Here is a 17,608-nt window from a genome sequence, read left to right as displayed (position 1 = left end):
GTCAGGGGTCATTACCTCATCTGTAGGGTTGTAGTACTGCTTCAGGTAAGGGTGAGCTGAGGTCAGGGTTCAGGGTTCATTACCTCATCTGTAGGGCCGTAGTACTGCTTCAGGTAAGGGTGGGCTGGGGTCAGGGTTCATTACCTCATCTGTAGGGTTGTAGTACTGCTTCAGGTAAGGGTGAGCTGAGGTCAGGGTTCAGGGTTCATTACCTCATCTGTAGGGTGGTAGTACTGCTTCAGGTAAAGGTGGGCTGGGGTCAGGGTTCATTACCTCATCTGTAGGGTTGTAGTACTGCTTCAGGTAAGGGTGAGCTAGGGTCAGGGGTCAGGGTTCATTACCTCATCTGTAGGGTTATAATACTGCTTCAGGTAAAGGTGAGCTGAGGTCAGGGTTCAGGGTTCATTACCTCATCTGTAGGGTTGTAGTACTGCTTCAGGTAAGGGTGAGCTGGGGTCAGGGGTCAGGGTTCATTACCTCATCTGTAGGGTTATAATACTGCTTCAGGTAAAGGTGAGCTGGAGTCAGGGGTCAGGGTTCATTACCTCAAATGTAGGGTTGTAATACTGCTCCAGGTAAGGGTGAGCTGAGGTCAGGGTTCAGGGTTCATTACCTCATCTGTAGGGTGGTAGTACTGCTTCAGGTAAGGGTGAGCTGGGGTCAGGGGTCAGGGTTCATTACCTCATCTGTAGGGTTATAATACTGCTTCAGGTAAAGGTGAACTGGGGTCAGGGGTCAGGGTTCATTACCTCATCTGTAGGATTATAATACTGCTTCAGGTAAAGGTGAGCTGGGGTCAGGGGTCAGGGTTCATTACCTCATCTGTAGGGTTATAATACTGCTTCAGGTAAAGGTGAGCTGAGGTCAGGGTTCAGGGTTCATTACCTCATCTGTAGGGTTGTAGTACTGCTTCAGGTAAGGGTGAGCTGGGGTCAGGGGTCAGGGTTCATTACCTCATCTGTAGGGTTATAATACTGCTTCAGGTAAAGGTGAGCTGGGGTCAGGGGTGAGGGTTCATTACCTCAACTGTAGGGTTGTAATACTGCTCCAGGTAAGGGTGAGCTGAGGTCAGGGTTCAGGGTTCATTACCTCATCTGTAGGGTGGTAGTACTGCTTCAGGTAAGGGTGAGCTGGGGTCAGGGGTCAGGGTTCATTACCTCATCTGTAGGGTGGTAGTACTGCTTCAGGTAAAGGTGAACTTGGGTCAGGGGTCAGGGTTCATTACCTCATCTGTAGGGTGGTAGTACTGCTTCAGGTAAAGGTGAACTGGGGTCAGGGGTCAGGGTTCATTACCTCATCTGTAGGGTTATAATACTGCTTCAGGTAAAGGTGAGCTGAGGTCAGGGGTCAGGGTTCATTACCTCATCTGTAGGGTGGTAGTACTGCTCCAGGTAAGGGTGAGCTGAGGTCAGGGGTCAGGGTTCATTACCTCAACTGTAGGGTTGTAATACTGCTTCAGGTAAGGGTGGGCTGGGGTCAGGGTTCATTACCTCATCTGTAGGGTTGTAGTACTGCTTCAGGTAAGGGTGAGCTGAGGTCAGGGTTCAGGGTTCATTACCTCATCTGTAGGGTGGGAGTACTGCTTCAGGTAAAGGTGGGCTGGGATCAGGGGTCATTACCTCATCTGTAGGGTTGTAGTACTGCTTCAGGTAAGGGTGAGCTGAGGTCAGGGTTCAGGGTTCATTACCTCATCTGTAGGGCCGTAGTACTGCTTCAGGTAAGGGTGGGCTGGGGTCAGGGTTCATTACCTCATCTGTAGGGTTGTAGTACTGCTTCAGGTAAGGGTGAGCTAGGGTCAGGGGTCAGGGTTCATTACCTCATCTGTAGGGTTATAATAGTGCTTCAGGTAAAGGTGAGCTGAGGTCAGGGTTCAGGGTTCATTACCTCATCTGTAGGGTTGTAGTACTGCTTCAGGTAAGGGTGAGCTGGGGTCAGGGGTCAGGGTTCATTACCTCATCTGTAGGGTTATAATACTGCTTCAGGTAAAGGTGAGCTGGGGTCAGGGGTCAGGGTTCATTACCTCAACTGTAGGGTTGTAATACTGCTCCAGGTAAGGGTGAGCTGAGGTCAGGGTTCAGGGTTCATTACCTCATCTGTAGGGTGGTAGTACTGCTTCAGGTAAGGGTGAGCTGGGGTCAGGGGTCAGGGTTCATTACCTCATCTGTAGGGTTATAATACTGCTTCAGGTAAAGGTGAACTGGGGTCAGGGGTCAGGGTTCATTACCTCATCTGTAGGATTATAATACTGCTTCAGGTAAAGGTGAGCTGGGGTCAGGGGTCAGGGTTCATTACCTCATCTGTAGGGTTATAATACTGCTTCAGGTAAAGGTGAGCTGAGGTCAGGGTTCAGGGTTCATTACCTCATCTGTAGGGTTGTAGTACTGCTTCAGGTAAGGGTGGGCTGGGGTCAGGGTTCATTACCTCATCTGTAGGGTTGTAGTACTGCTTCAAGTAAGGGTGAGCTGAGGTCAGGGTTCAGGGTTCATTACCTCATCTGTAGGGTGGTAGTACTGCTTCAGGTAAAGGTGGGCTGGGGTCAGGGGTCATTACCTCATCTGTAGGGTTGTAGTACTGCTTCAGGTAAGGGTGAGCTGAGGTCAGGGTTCAGGGTTCATTACCTCATCTGTTGGGCCGTAGTACTGCTTCAGGTAAGGGTGGGCTGGGGTCAGGGTTCATTACCTCATCTGTAGGGTTGTAGTACTGCTTCAGGTAAGGGTGGGCTGGGGTCAGGGTTCATTACCTCATCTGTAGGGTGGTAGTACTGCTTCAGGTAAAGGTGGACTGGGGTCAGGGGTCATTACCTCATCTGTAGGGTTGTAGTACTGCTTCAGGTAAGGGTGAGCTGAGGTCAGGGGTCAGGGTTCATTACCTCATCTGTAGGGTTATAATACTGCTTCAGGTAAAGGTGAGCTGAGGTCAGGGTTCAGGGTTCATTACCTCATCTGTAGGGTTGTAGTACTGCTTCAGGTAAGGGTGAGCTGGGGTCAGGGGTCAGGGTTCATTACCTCATCTGTAGGGTTATAATACTGCTTCAGGTAAAGGTGAGCTGGGGTCAGGGGTCAGGGTTCATTACCTCAACTGTAGGGTTGTAATACTGCTTCAGGTAAGGGTGGGCTGGGGTCAGGGTTCATTACCTCATCTGTAGGGTTGTAGTACTGCTTCAGGTAAAGGTGGGCTGGGATCAGGGGTCATTACCTCATCTGTAGGGTGGTAGTACTGCTTCAGGTAAGGGTGGGCTGGGGTCAGGGTTCATTACCTCATCTGTAGGGTTGTAGTACTGCTTCAGGTAAGGGTGAGCTGAGGTCAGGGTTCAGGGTTCATTACCTCATCTGTAGGGTTGTAGTACTGCTTCAGGTAAAGGTGGGCTGGGATCAGGGGTCATTACCTCATCTGTAGGGTGGTAGTACTGCTTCAGGTAAGGGTGGGCTGGGGTCAGGGTTCATTACCTCATCTGTAGGGTTGTAGTACTGCTTCAGGTAAGGGTGAGCTGAGGTCAGGGTTCAGGGTTCATTACCTCATCTGTAGGGTTGTAGTACTGCTTCAGGTAAGGGTGGGCTGGGGTCAGGGTTCATTACCTCATCTGTAGGGTGGTAGTACTGCTTCAGGTAAAGGTGGACTGGGGTCAGGGGTCATTACCTCATCTGTAGGGTTGTAGTACTGCTTCAGGTAAGGGTGAGCTGAGGTCAGGGGTCAGGGTTCATTACCTCATCTGTAGGGTTATAATACTGCTTCAGGTAAAGGTGAGCTGAGGTCAGGGTTCAGGGTTCATTACCTCATCTGTAGGGTTGTAGTACTGCTTCAGGTAAGGGTGAGCTGGGGTCAGGGGTCAGGGTTCATTAACTCATCTGTAGGGTTATAATACTGCTTCAGGTAAAGGTGAGCTGGGGTCAGGGGTCAGGGTTCATTACCTCAACTGTAGGGTTGTAATACTGCTTCAGGTAAGGGTGGGCTGGGGTCAGGGTTCATTACCTCATCTGTAGGGTTGTAGTACTGCTTCAGGTAAAGGTGGGCTGGGATCAGGGGTCATTACCTCATCTGTAGGGTGGTAGTACTGCTTCAGGTAAGGGTGGGCTGGGGTCAGGGTTCATTACCTCATCTGTAGGGTTGTAGTACTGCTTCAGGTAAGGGTGAGCTGAGGTCAGGGTTCAGGGTTCATTACCTCATCTGTAGGGTTGTAGTACTGCTTCAGGTAAAGGTGGGCTGGGATCAGGGGTCATTACCTCATCTGTAGGGTGGTAGTACTGCTTCAGGTAAGGGTGGGCTGGGGTCAGGGTTCATTACCTCATCTGTAGGGTTGTAGTACTGCTTCAGGTAAGGGTGAGCTGAGGTCAGGGTTCAGGGTTCATTACCTCATCTGTAGGGTTGTAGTACTGCTTCAGGTAAGGGTGAGCTGAGGTCAGGGTTCAGGGTTCATTACCTCATCTGTAGGGTGGTAGTACTGCTTCAGGTAAAGGTGGGCTGGGGTCAGGGTTCATTACCTCATCTGTAGGGTTGTAGCACTGCTTCAGGTAAAGGTGAGCTGAGGTCAGGGTTCAGGGTTCATTACCTCATCTGTAGGGTTGTAGTACTGCTTCAGGTAAGGGTGAGCTGGGGTCAGGGGTCAGGGTTCATTACCTCATCTGTAGGGTTATAATACTGCTTCAGGTAAAGGTGAACTGGGGTCAGGGGTCAGGGTTCATTACCTCATCTGTAGGATTATAATACTGCTTCAGGTAAAGGTGAGCTGGGGTCAGGGGTCAGGGTTCATTACCTCAACTGTAGGGTTGTAATACTGCTCCAGGTAAGGGTGAGCTGAGGTCAGGGTTCAGGGTTCATTACCTCATCTGTAGGGTGGTAGTACTGCTTCAGGTAAGGGTGAGCTGGGGTCAGGGGTCAGGGTTCATTACCTCATCTGTAGGGTTATAATACTGCTTCAGCTAAAGGTGAACTGGGGTCAGGGGTCAGGGTTCATTACCTCATCTGTAGGATTATAATACTGCTTCAGGTAAAGGTGAGCTGGGGTCAGGGGTCAGGGTTCATTACCTCATCTGTAGGGTTATAATACTGCTTCAGGTAAAGGTGAGCTGAGGTCAGGGTTCAGGGTTCATTACCTCATCTGTAGGGTTGTAGTACTGCTTCAGGTAAGGGTGAGCTGGGGTCAGGGGTCAGGGTTCATTACCTCATCTGTAGGATTATAATACTGCTTCAGGTAAAGGTGAGCTGGGGTCAGGGGTCAGGGTTCATTACCTCAACTGTAGGGTTGTAATACTGCTCCAGGTAAGGGTGAGCTGAGGTCAGGGTTCAGGGTTCATTACCTCATCTGTAGGGTGGTAGTACTGCTTCAGGTAAGGGTGAGCTGGGGTCAGGGGTCAGGGTTCATTACCTCATCTGTAGGGTTATAATACTGCTTCAGGTAAAGGTGAACTGGGGTCAGGGTTCATTACCTCATCTGTAGGGTGGTAGTACTGCTTCAGGTAAAGGTGAACTGGGGTCAGGGGTCAGGGTTCATTACCTCATCTGTAGGGTGGTAGTACTGCTTCAGGTAAAGGTGAGCTGAGGTCAGGGGTCAGGGTTCATTACCTCATCTGTAGGGTGGTAGTACTGCTCCAGGTAAGGGTGAGCTGAGGTCAGGGGTCAGGGTTCATTACCTCATCTGTAGGGTTGTAATACTGCTTCAGGTAAAGGTGGGCTGGGGTCAGGGGTCATTACCTCATCTGTAGGGTTGTAGTACTGCTTCAGGTAAGGGTGAGCTGAGGTCAGGGTTCAGGGTTCATTACCTCATCTGTAGGGTGGTAGTACTGCTTCAGGTAAAGGTGGGCTGGGGTCAGGGGTCATTACCTCATCTGTAGGGTTGTAGTACTGCTTCAGGTAAGGGTGAGCTGAGGTCAGGGTTCAGGGTTCATTACCTCATCTGTAGGGTGGTAGTACTGCTTCAGGTAAAGGTGGGCTGGGGTCAGGGTTCATTACCTCATCTGTAGGGTTGTAGTACTGCTTCAGGTAAGGGTGAGCTAGGGTCAGGGGTCAGGGTTCATTACCTCATCTGTAGGGTTATAATACTGCTTCAGGTAAAGGTGAGCTGGAGTCAGGGGTCAGGGTTCATTACCTCAACTGTAGGGTTGTAATACTGCTCCAGGTAAGGGTGAGCTGAGGTCAGGGTTCAGGGTTCATTACCTCATCTGTAGGGTGGTAGTACTGCTTCAGGTAAGGGTGAGCTGGGGTCAGGGGTCAGGGTTCATTACCTCATCTGTAGGGTTATAATACTGCTTCAGGTAAAGGTGAACTGGGGTCAGGGGTCAGGGTTCATTACCTCATCTGTAGGATTATAATACTGCTTCAGGTAAAGGTGAGCTGGGGTCAGGGGTCAGGGTTCATTACCTCATCTGTAGGGTTGTAATACTGCTCCAGGTAAGGGTGAGCTGGGGTCAGGGTTCAGGGTTCATTACCTCATCTGTAGGGTTGTAGTACTGCTTCAGGTAAGGGTGAGCTGGGGTCAGGGGTCAGGGTTCATTACCTCATCTGTAGGATTATAGTACTGCTTCAGGTAAGGGTGAGCTGGGGTCAGGGGTCAGGGTTCATTACCTCATCTGTAGGGTTATAATACTGCTTCAGGTAAAGGTGAACTGGGGTCAGGGGTCAGGGTTCATTACCTCATCTGTAGGGTGGTAGTACTGCTCCAGGTAAGGGTGGGCTGGGGTCAGGGTTCATTACCTCATCTGTAGGGTTGTAGTACTGCTTCAGGTAAGGGTGAGCTGGGGTCAGGGGTCAGGGTTCATTACCTCATCTGTAGGGTGGTAGTACTGCTTCAGGTAAGGGTGGGCTGGGGTCAGGGGTCAGGGTTCATTACCTCAACTGTAGGGCCGTAATACTGCTTCAGGTAAGGGTGAGCTGGGGTCAGGGTTCATTACCTCAACTGTAGGGCCGTAATACTGCTTCAGGTAAGGGTGAGCTGGGGTCAGGGGTCAGGGTTCATTACCTCATCTGTAGGGTTGTAGTACTGCTTCAGGTAAGGGTGAGCTAGGGTCAGGGGTCAGGGTTCATTACCTCATCTGTAGGGTTGGAATACTGCTTCAGGTAAGGGTGAGCTGGGGTCAGGGGTCAGGGTTCATTACCTCATCTGTAGGGTTATAATACTGCTCCAGGTAAAGGTGAGCTGGGGTCAGGGGTCAGGGTTCATTACCTCATCTGTAGGGTGGTAGTACTGCTTCAGGTAAGGGTGAGCTGGGGTCAGGGGTCAGGGTTCATTACCTCATCTGTAGGATCGTAGTACTGCTCCAGGTAAGGGTGAGCCAGAGCCTCCTCCACCTCGATCCTCTTGTGGGGGTTAAAGGTCAACATCTTGTCCAGCAGGTCCAGAGCTTTGGGGTCAGCGTTGGGGAAGAGGCGGTTCCACGGGACCTTGCAGCGCAGCGGGAGAGACAGCAGGTAGTTCCTGGCCTTGATGTTGATGATGCAGTTCAGATCCTCCTGGGAAGGAGACCCTAGGATACCTGGAGGGGGGGGGGACATGACACCAGGGGTCAGCTAGAGGAGACATGACACCAGGGGTCAGCTAGAGGGAGACACGACACCAGGGGTCAACTAGAGGAGACACGACACCAGGGGTCAGCTAGAGGAGACACGACACCAGGGGTCAGCTAGAGGAGACACGACACCAGGGGTCAGCTAGAGGGAGACACGACACCAGGGGTCAGCTAGAGGGAGACACGACACCAGGGGTCAGCTAGAGGAGACACGACACCAGGGGTCAACTAGAGGAGACACGACACCAGGGGTCAGCTAGAGGAGACATGACACCAGGGGTCAGCTAGAGGAGACACGACACCAGGGGTCAGCTAGAGGAGACACGACACCAGGGGTCAGCTAGAGGGAGACACGACACCAGGGGTCAGCTAGAGGAGACACGACACCAGGGGTCAGTTAGAGGAGACACGACACCAGGGGTCAGCTAGAGGAGACACGACACCAGGGGTCAGCTAGAGGGAGACACGACACCAGGGGTCAGCTAGAGGGAGACACGACACCAGGGGTCAGCTAGAGGGAGACACGACACCAGGGGTCAGCTAGAGGAGACACGACACCAGGGGTCAGCTAGAGGGAGACACGACACCAGGGGTCAGCTAGAGGAGACATGACACCAGGGGTCAGCTAGAGGAGACACGACACCAGGGGTCAGCTAGAGGAGACACGACACCAGGGGTCAGCTAGAGGGAGACACGACACCAGGGGTCAACTAGAGGAGACACGACACCAGGGGTCAGCTAGAGGAGACACGACACCAGGGGTCAGCTAGAGGAGACACGACACCAGGGGTCAGCTAGAGGAGACACGACACCAGGGGTCAGCTAGAGGAGACACGACACCAGGGGTCAGCTAGAGGAGACACGACACCAGGGGTCAGCTAGAGGGAGACACGACACCAGGGGTCAGCTAGAGGGAGACACGACACCAGGGGTCAGCTAGAGGGAGACACGACACCAGGGGTCAGCTAGAGGGAGACACGACACCAGGGGTCAGCTAGAGGAGACACGACACCAGGGGTCAGCTAGAGGGAGACACGACACCAGGGGTCAGCTAGAGGGAGACACGACACCAGGGGTCAGCTAGAGGGAGACACGACACCAGGGGTCAGCTAGAGGGAGACACGACACCAGGGGTCAGCTAGAGGGAGACACGACACAAGGGGTCAGCTAGAGGAGACACGACACCAGGGGTCAGCTAGAGGAGACACGACACCAGGGGTCAGCTAGAGGGAGACATGACACCAGGGGTCAGCTAGAGGAGACATGACACCAGGGGTCAGCTAGAGGAGACATGACACCAGGGGTCAGCTAGAGGAGACACGACACCAGGGGTCAGCTAGAGGGAGACACGACACCAGGGGTCAGCTAGAGGGAGACACGACACCAGGGGTCAGCTAGAGGAGACACGACACCAGGGGTCAGCTAGAGGAGACATGACACCAGGGGTCAGCTAGAGGAGACATGACACCAGGGGTCAGCTAGAGGAGACACGACACCAGGGGTCAGCTAGAGGGAGACACGACACCAGGGGTCAGCTAGAGGGAGACACGACACCAGGGGTCAGCTAGAGGGAGACATGACACCAGGGGTCAGCTAGAGGGAGACATGACACCAGGGGTCAGCTAGAGGGAGACACGACACCAGGGGTCAGCTAGAGGAGACACGACACCAGGGGTCAGCTAGAGGAGACATGACACCAGGGGTCAGCTAGAGGAGACATGACACCAGAGGTCAGCTAGAGGAGACACGACACCAGGGGTCAGCTAGAGGGAGACACGACACCAGGGGTCAGCTAGAGGAGACACGACACCAGGGGTCAGCTAGAGGGAGACATGACACCAGGGGTCAGCTAGAGGAGACACGACACCAGGGGTCAGCTAGAGGGAGACATGACACCAGGGGTCAGCTAGAGACATGTGTGTACGTACCCAGTATGTAGTTGAGCTGTGTGTGTGTGTGTGTGTGTGTGTGTGTGTGTGTGTGTGTGTGTGTGTGTGTGTGTGTGTGTGTGTGTACATACCCAGTATGTGGTTGAGCTGGTCCAGGTAGTGCTTCCCGGGGAAGATGGGTCTATTGGAGAGCATTTCAGCCAGGATGCAGCCCACAGACCAGATATCAATAGACTTGGTGTAACCCTGAGAGAGGAGGTTAGCATTAATACAGCAGATACATGTAGTAACCTCTAGTATTAATACAGCAGATACATGTAGTAACCTCTAGTATTAATACAGCAGATACATGTAGGAACCTCTAGTAGTAATACCGCAGATACATGTAGTAACCTCTAGTATTAATACAGCAGATACATGTAGTAACCTCTAGTATTAATACAGCAGATACAGGTCCCCTGGCTGTAGTAACCTCTAGTATTAATACAACAGATACATGTAGTAACCTCTAGTATTAATACAGCAGATACATGTAGTAACCTCTAGTATTAATACAGCAGATACATGTAGTAACCTCTAGTATTAATACAGCAGATACATGTAATAACCTCTAGTATTAATACAGCAGATACATGTAGTAACCTCTAGTATTAATACAGCAGATACATGTAGTAACCTCTAGTATTAATACAGCAGAAACATGTAGTAACCTCTAGTATTAATACAGCAGAAACATGTAGTAACCTCTAGTATTAATACAGCAGATACATGTAATAACCTCTAGTATTAATACAGCAGATACATGTAGTAACCTCTAGTATTAATACAGCATATACATGTAGTAACCTCTAGTATTAATACAGCAGATACATGTAGTAACCTCTAGTATTAATACAGCAGATACATGTAGTAACCTCTAGTATTAATACAGCAGATACATGTAGTAACCTCTAGTATTAATACAGCAGATACATGTAGTAACCTCTAGTATTAATACAGCAGATACAGGTCCCCTGGCTGTAGTAACCTCTAGTATTAATACAGCAGATACATGTAGTAACCTCTAGTATTAATACAGCAGATACATGTAGTAACCTCTAGTATTAATACAGCAGATACATGTAGTAACCTCTAGTATTAATACAGCAGATACATGTAGTAACCTCTAGTATTAATACAGCAGATACATGTAGTAGCCTCTAGTATTAATACAGCAGATACATGTAGTAACCTCTAGTATTAATACAGCAGATACATGTAGTAACCTCTAGTATTAATACAGCAGATACAGGTCCCCTGGCTGTAGTAACCTCTAGTATTAATACAGCAGATACATGTAGGAACCTCTAGTATTAATACAGCAGATACATGTAGTAACCTCTAGTATTAATACAGCAGATACATGTAGTAACCTCTAGTATTAATACAGCAGATACATGTAGTAACCTCTAGTATTAATACAGCAGATACATGTAGTAACCTCTAGTATTAATACAGCAGATACATGTAGTAACCTTTTGTATTAATACAGCAGATACATGTAGTAACCTCTAGTATTAATACAGCAGATACATGTAGTAACCTCTAGTATTAATACAGCAGATACATGTAGTAACCTCTAGTATTAATACAGCATATACATGTAGTAACCTAACCCTGAGAGAGGAGGGGGAAGCATTAATACAGCAGATACATGTAGTAACCTCTAGCATTAATACAGCAGATACATGTAGTAACCTCTAGTATTAATACAGCAAATACATGAGGTAACCTAACCCTGAGAGAGGAGGTTAGCATTAATACAGCAGATACATGAGGTAACCTAACCCTGAGAGAGGAGGTTAGCATTAATACAGCAGATACATGAGGTAACCTCTAGCATTAATACAGCAGATACATGTAGTAACCTCTAGTATTAATACAGCAGATACATGTAGTAACCTCTAGTATTAATACAGCAGATACATGTAGTAACCTCTAGTATTAATACAGCAGATACATGTAGTAACCTCTAGTATTAATACAGCAGATACATGTAGTAACCTCTAGTATTAATACAGCAGATACATGTAGGAACCTAACCCTGAGAGAGGAGGTTAGCATTAATACAGCAGATACATGTAGGAACCTCTAGTATTAATACAGCAGATACATGTAGGAACCTCTAGTATTAATACAGCAGATACATGTAGTAGCCTCTAGTATTAATACAGCAGATACATGTAGTAACCTCTAGTATTAATACAGCAGATACAGGTCCCCTGGCTGTAGTAACCTCTAGTATTAATACAACAGATACATGTAGTAATCTCTAGTATTAATACAGCAGATACATGTAGTAACCTCTAGTATTAATACAGCAGATACAGGTCCCCTGGCTGTAGTAACCTCTAGTATTAATACAACAGATACATGTAGTAACCTCTGGTATTAATACAGCAGATACATGTAGGAACCTCTAGTATTAATACAGCAGATACATGTAGGAACCTCTAGTATTAATACAGCAGATACATGTAGTAGCCTCTGGTATTAATACAGCAGATACATGTAGTAACCTCTAGTATTAATACAGCAGATACAGGTCCCCTGGCTGTAGTAACCTCTAGTATTAATACAACAGATACATGTAGTAACCTCTGGTATTAATACAGCAGATACATGAGGTAACCTCTAGCATTAATACAGCAGATACATGTAGTAACCTCTAGTATTAATACAGCAGATACATGTAGTAGCCTCTAGTATTAATACAGCAGATACATGTAGTAACCTCTAGTATTAATACAGCAGATACATGTAGTAACCTCTAGCATTAATACAGCAGATACATGTAGGAACCTCTAGTATTAATACAGCAGATACATGTAGGAACCTCTAGTATTAATACAGCAGATACATGTAGGAACCTAACCCTGAGAGAGGAGGGGGAAGCATTAATACAGCAGATACATGTAGGAACCTAACCCTGAGAGAGGAGGTTAGCATTAATACAGCAGATACATGTAGGAACCTAACCCTGAGAGAGGAGGGGGAAGCATTAACACAGCAGATACATGTAGTAACATCTAGTATTAATACAGCAGATACATGTAGTAACCTCTAGTATTAATACAGCAGATACATGTAGTAACCTCTAGTATTAATACAGCAGATACATGTAGTAACCTCTAGTATTAATACAGCAGATACATGTAGTAACCTCTGGTATTAATACAGCAGATACATGTAGTAACCTCTGGTATTAATACAGCAGATACATGTAGTAACCTCTAGTATTAATACAGCAGATACATGTAGTAACCTCTAGTATTAATACAGCAGATACATGTAGTAACCTCTAGTATTAATACAGCAGATACATGTAGTAACCTCTAGTATTAATACAGCAGATACATGTAGTAACCTCTAGTATTAATACAGCAGATACATGTAGTAACCTCTAGTATTAATACAGCAGATACATGTAGTAACCTCTAGTATTAATACAGCAGATACATGTAGTAACCTCTAGTATTAATACAGCAGATACATGTAGTAACCTCTAGTATTAATACAGCAGATACATGTAGTAACCTCTAGTATTAATACAGCAGATACATGTAGTAACCTCTAGTATTAATACAGCAGATACATGTAGGAACCTCTAGTATTAATACAGCAGATACATGTAGTGACCTCTAGTATTAATACAGCAGATACATGTAGTAACCTCTAGTATTAATACAGCAGATACATGTAGTAACCTCTAGTATTAATACAGCAGATACATGTAGTAACCTCTAGTATTAATACAGCAGATACATGTAATAACCGCTAGTATTAATACAGCAGATACATGTAGGAACCTCTAGTATTAATACAGCAGATACATGTAGGAACCTCTAGTATTAATACAGCAGATACATGTAGGAACCTCTAGTATTAATACAGCAGATACATGTAGGAACCTCTAGTATTAATACAGCAGATACATGTAGTAACCTCTAGTATTAATACAGCAGATACATGTAGTAACCTCTAGTATTAATACAGCAGATACATGTAGTAACCTCTAGTATTAATACAGCAGATACATGTAGTAACCTCTAGTATTAATACAGCAGATACATGTAGTAACCTCTAGTATTAATACAGCAGATACAGGTCCCCTGGCTGTAGTAACCTCTAGTATTAATACAACAGATACATGTAGTAACCTCTAGTATTAATACAGCAGATACATGTAGTAACCTCTAGTATTAATACAGCAGATACAGGTCCCCTGGCTGTAGCAACCTCTAGTATTAATACAACAGATACATGTAGTAACCTCTAGTATTAATACAGCAGATACATGTAGTAACCTCTAGTATTAATACAGCAGATACATGTAGTAACCTCTAGTATTAATACAGCAGATACATGTAGTAACCTCTAGTATTAATACAGCAGATACATGTAGTAACCTCTAGTATTAATACAGCAGATACATGTAGGAACCTCTAGTTGCGCAGGACAGGGAGACAACAGGGCAGTCTAAAATCATAAATTCATAACCTCTGACTGGTTATTGTCTTCCATGACTCAAAACAAGCCTGAGTCATGTATATTACAGTGTAGTATTGTAGACTAATATGGGGTGTTATAGTGGTGTATTGTAGACTGATATGGGGTGTTATAGTGGTGTAGACTAATATGGGGTGTTATAGTGGTGTAGACTAATACGGGGTGTTATAGTGGTGTATTGTAGACTAATATGGGGTGTTATAGTGGTGTATTATAGACTAATATGGGGTGTTATAGTGGTGTATTATAGACTAATATGGGGTGTTATAGTGGTGTAGACTAATATGGGGTGTTATAGTGGTGTATTGTAGACTAATACGGGGTGTTATAGTGGTGTAGACTAATATGGGGTGTTATAGTGGTGTATTGTAGACTAATATGGGGTGTTATAGTGGTGTAGACTAATATGGGGTGTTATAGTGGTGTATTGTAGACAAATATGGGGTGTTATAGTGGTGTAGACTAATATGGGGTGTTATAGTGGTGTAGACTAATATGGGGTGTTATAGTGGTGTAGACTAATATGGGGTGTTATAGTGGTGTAGACTAATATGGGGTGTTATAGTGTAGTGGTGTATTATAGACTAATATGGGGTGTTATAGTGGTGTATTATAGACTAATATGGGGTGTTATAGTGGTGTATTGTAGACTAATACGGGGTGTTATAGTGGTGTATTATAGACTAATATGGGGTGTTATAGTGGTGTAGACTAATATGGGGTGTTATAGTGGTGTAGACTAATATGGGGTGTTATAGTGGTGTAGACTAATATGGGGTGTTATAGTGGTGTATTATAGACTAATATGGGGTGTTATAGTGGTGTATTATAGACTAATATGGGGTGTTATAGTGGTGTATTATAGACTAATATGGGGTGTTATAGTGGTGTAGACTAATATGGGGTGTTATAGTGTAGTGGTGTATTATAGACTAATATGGGGTGTTATAGTGGTGTATTGTAGACTAATACGGGGTGTTATAGTGGTGTATTATAGACTAATATGGGGTGTTATAGTGGTGTAGACTAATATGGGGTGTTAGTGGTGTATTGTAGACTAATATGGGGTGTTATAGTGGTGTAGACTAATACGGGGTGTTATAGTGGTGTATTATAGACTAATATGGGGTGTTATAGTGGTGTATTATAGACTAATATGGGGTGTTATAGTGGTGTAGACTAATATGGGGTGTTAGTGGTGTAGACTAATATGGGGTGTTATAGTGGTGTATTATAGACTAATATGGGGTGTTATAGTGGTGTATTGTAGACTAATACGGGGTGTTATAGTGGTGTAGACTAATACGGGGTGTTATAGTGGTGTATTATAGACTAATATGGGGTGTTATAGTGGTGTAGACTAATATGGGGTGTTATAGTGGTGTAGACTAATATGGGGTGTTATAGTGTAGTGGTGTATTATAGACTAATATGGGGTGTTATAGTGGTGTAGACTAATATGGGGTGTTATAGTGGTGTAGACTAATATGGGGTGTTATAGTGGTGTATTATAGACTAATATGGGGTGTTATAGTGGTGTAGACTAATATGGGGTGTTATAGTGGTATAGACTAATATGGGGTGTTATAGTGGTGTATTATAGACTAATATGGGGTGTTATAGTGGTGTATTATAGACTAATATGGGGTGTTATAGTGGTGTAGACTAATATGGGGTGTTATAGTGGTGTAGACTAATATGGGGTGTTATAGTGTAGTGGTGTATTATAGACTAATATGGGGTGTTATAGTGGTGTATTGTAGACTAATATGGGGTGTTATAGTGGTGTAGACTAATATGGGGTGTTATAGTGGTGTATTGTAGACTAATATGGGGTGTTATAGTGGTGTATTATAGACTAATATGGGGTGTAATAGTGGTGTATTGTAGACTAATATGGGGTGTTATAGTGGTGTATTGTAGACTAATATGGGGTGTTATAGTGGTGTAGACTAATATGGGGTGTTATAGTGGTGTATTATAGACTAATATGGGGTGTTATAGTGGTGAAGACTAATATGGGGTGTTATAGTGGTGTAGACTAATATGGGGTGTTATAGTGGTGTAGACTAATATGGGGTGTTATAGTGGTGTAGACTAATATGGGGTGTTATAGTGGTGTATTATAGACTAATATGGGGTGTTATAGTGGTGTATTATAGACTAATATGGGGTGTTATAGTGGTGTAGACTAATATGGGGTGTTATAGTGGTGTAGACTAATATGGGGTGTTATAGTGGTGTATTATAGACTAATATGGGGTGTTATAGTGGTGTATTGTAGACTAATATGGGGTGTTATAGTGGTGTAGACTAATATGGGGTGTTATAGTGGTGTAGACTAATATGGGGTGTTATAGTGGTGTATTATAGACTAATATGGGGTGTTATAGTGGTGTAGACTAATATGGGGTGTTATAGTGGTGTAGACTAATATGGGGTGTTATAGTGGTGTATTATAGACTAATATGGGGTGTTATAGTGGTGTAGACTAATATGGGGTGTTATAGTGGTGTATTATAGACTAATATGGGGTGTTATAGTGGTGTAGACTAATATGGGGTGTTATAGTGGTGTATTATAGACTAATATGGGGTGTTATAGTGGTGTAGACTAATATGGGGTGTTAGTGGTGTAGACTAATATGGGGTGTTATAGTGGTGTATTGTAGACTAATATGGGGTGTTATAGTGGTGTAGACTAATATGGGGTGTTATAGTGGTGTATTATAGACTAATATGGGGTGTTATAGTGGTGTAGACTAATATGGGGTGTTATAGTGGTGTAGACTATTATGGGGTGTTACAGTGTATTGGTGTGGTGTATTGTAGTGTAGACTACTATATGGTGTTATATGGTAGTGGTATATTAGTGTAGTGTATTATAGACTAATGTGGGGTGTTATAGTGGTGTAGACTAATATGGGGTGTTATAGTGGTGTAGACTAATATGGGGTGTTATAGTGGTATAGACTAATATGGGGTGTTATAGTGGTATAGACTAATATGGGGTGTTATAGTGGTGTATTATAGACTAATATGGGGTGTTATAGTGGTGTATTGTAGACTAATATGGGGTGTTATAGTGGTGTAGACTAATATGGGGTGTTATAGTGGTGTATTATAGACTAATATGGGGTGTTATAGTGGTGTATTGTAGACTAATATGGGGTGTTATAGTGGTGTAGACTAATATGGGGTATTATAGTGGTGTATTGTAGACTAATATGGGGTGTTATAGTGGTGTAGACTAATATGGGGTGTTATAGTGGTGTAGACTAATATGGGGTGTTATAGTGGTGTAGACTAATATGGGGTGTTATAGTGGTGTATTATAGACTAATATGGGGTGTTATAGTGGTGTATTGTAGACTAATATGGGGTGTTATAGTGGTGTAGACTAATATGGGGTGTTATAGTGGTGTATTATAGACTAATATGGGGTGTTATAGTGGTGAAGACTAATATGGGGTGTTATAGTGGTGTAGACTAATATGGGGTGTTATAGTGGTGTAGACTAATATGGGGTGTTATAGTGGTGTAGACTAATATGGGGTGTTATAGTGGTGTATTATAGACTAATATGGGGTGTTATAGTGGTGTATTATAGACTAATATGGGGTGTTATAGTGGTGTAGACTAATATGGGGTGTTATAGTGGTGTAGACTAATA

General features: G+C 45.2%; 1 protein-coding gene across 1 annotated transcript in view; it reads right to left on the bottom strand.

Moving 5' to 3' along the window:
- Positions 1-17,608, bottom strand: part of LOC129853034 (mitogen-activated protein kinase 1) — a 115,178-nt gene that overhangs the window by 34,535 nt on the left and 63,035 nt on the right. The window contains exons 5-6 of the mRNA XM_055918677.1: positions 9,520-9,634; positions 7,225-7,466 (exon numbers count right to left, since the gene is read on the bottom strand). Of these exons, the coding sequence (XP_055774652.1) occupies positions 7,225-7,466; positions 9,520-9,634 (357 nt within the window). The remainder of the gene's footprint in view (positions 1-7,224; positions 7,467-9,519; positions 9,635-17,608) is intronic.

The sequence above is a fragment of the Salvelinus fontinalis genome, chromosome 4 (assembly GCF_029448725.1).
Source record: "Salvelinus fontinalis isolate EN_2023a chromosome 4, ASM2944872v1, whole genome shotgun sequence".
In the NCBI taxonomy this organism is placed as follows: Eukaryota; Metazoa; Chordata; class Actinopteri; order Salmoniformes; family Salmonidae; genus Salvelinus; species Salvelinus fontinalis.
The sequence above is the reverse complement of the archived record's forward strand: the minus strand, read 5'-3'. Positions and strand labels throughout refer to the sequence as shown.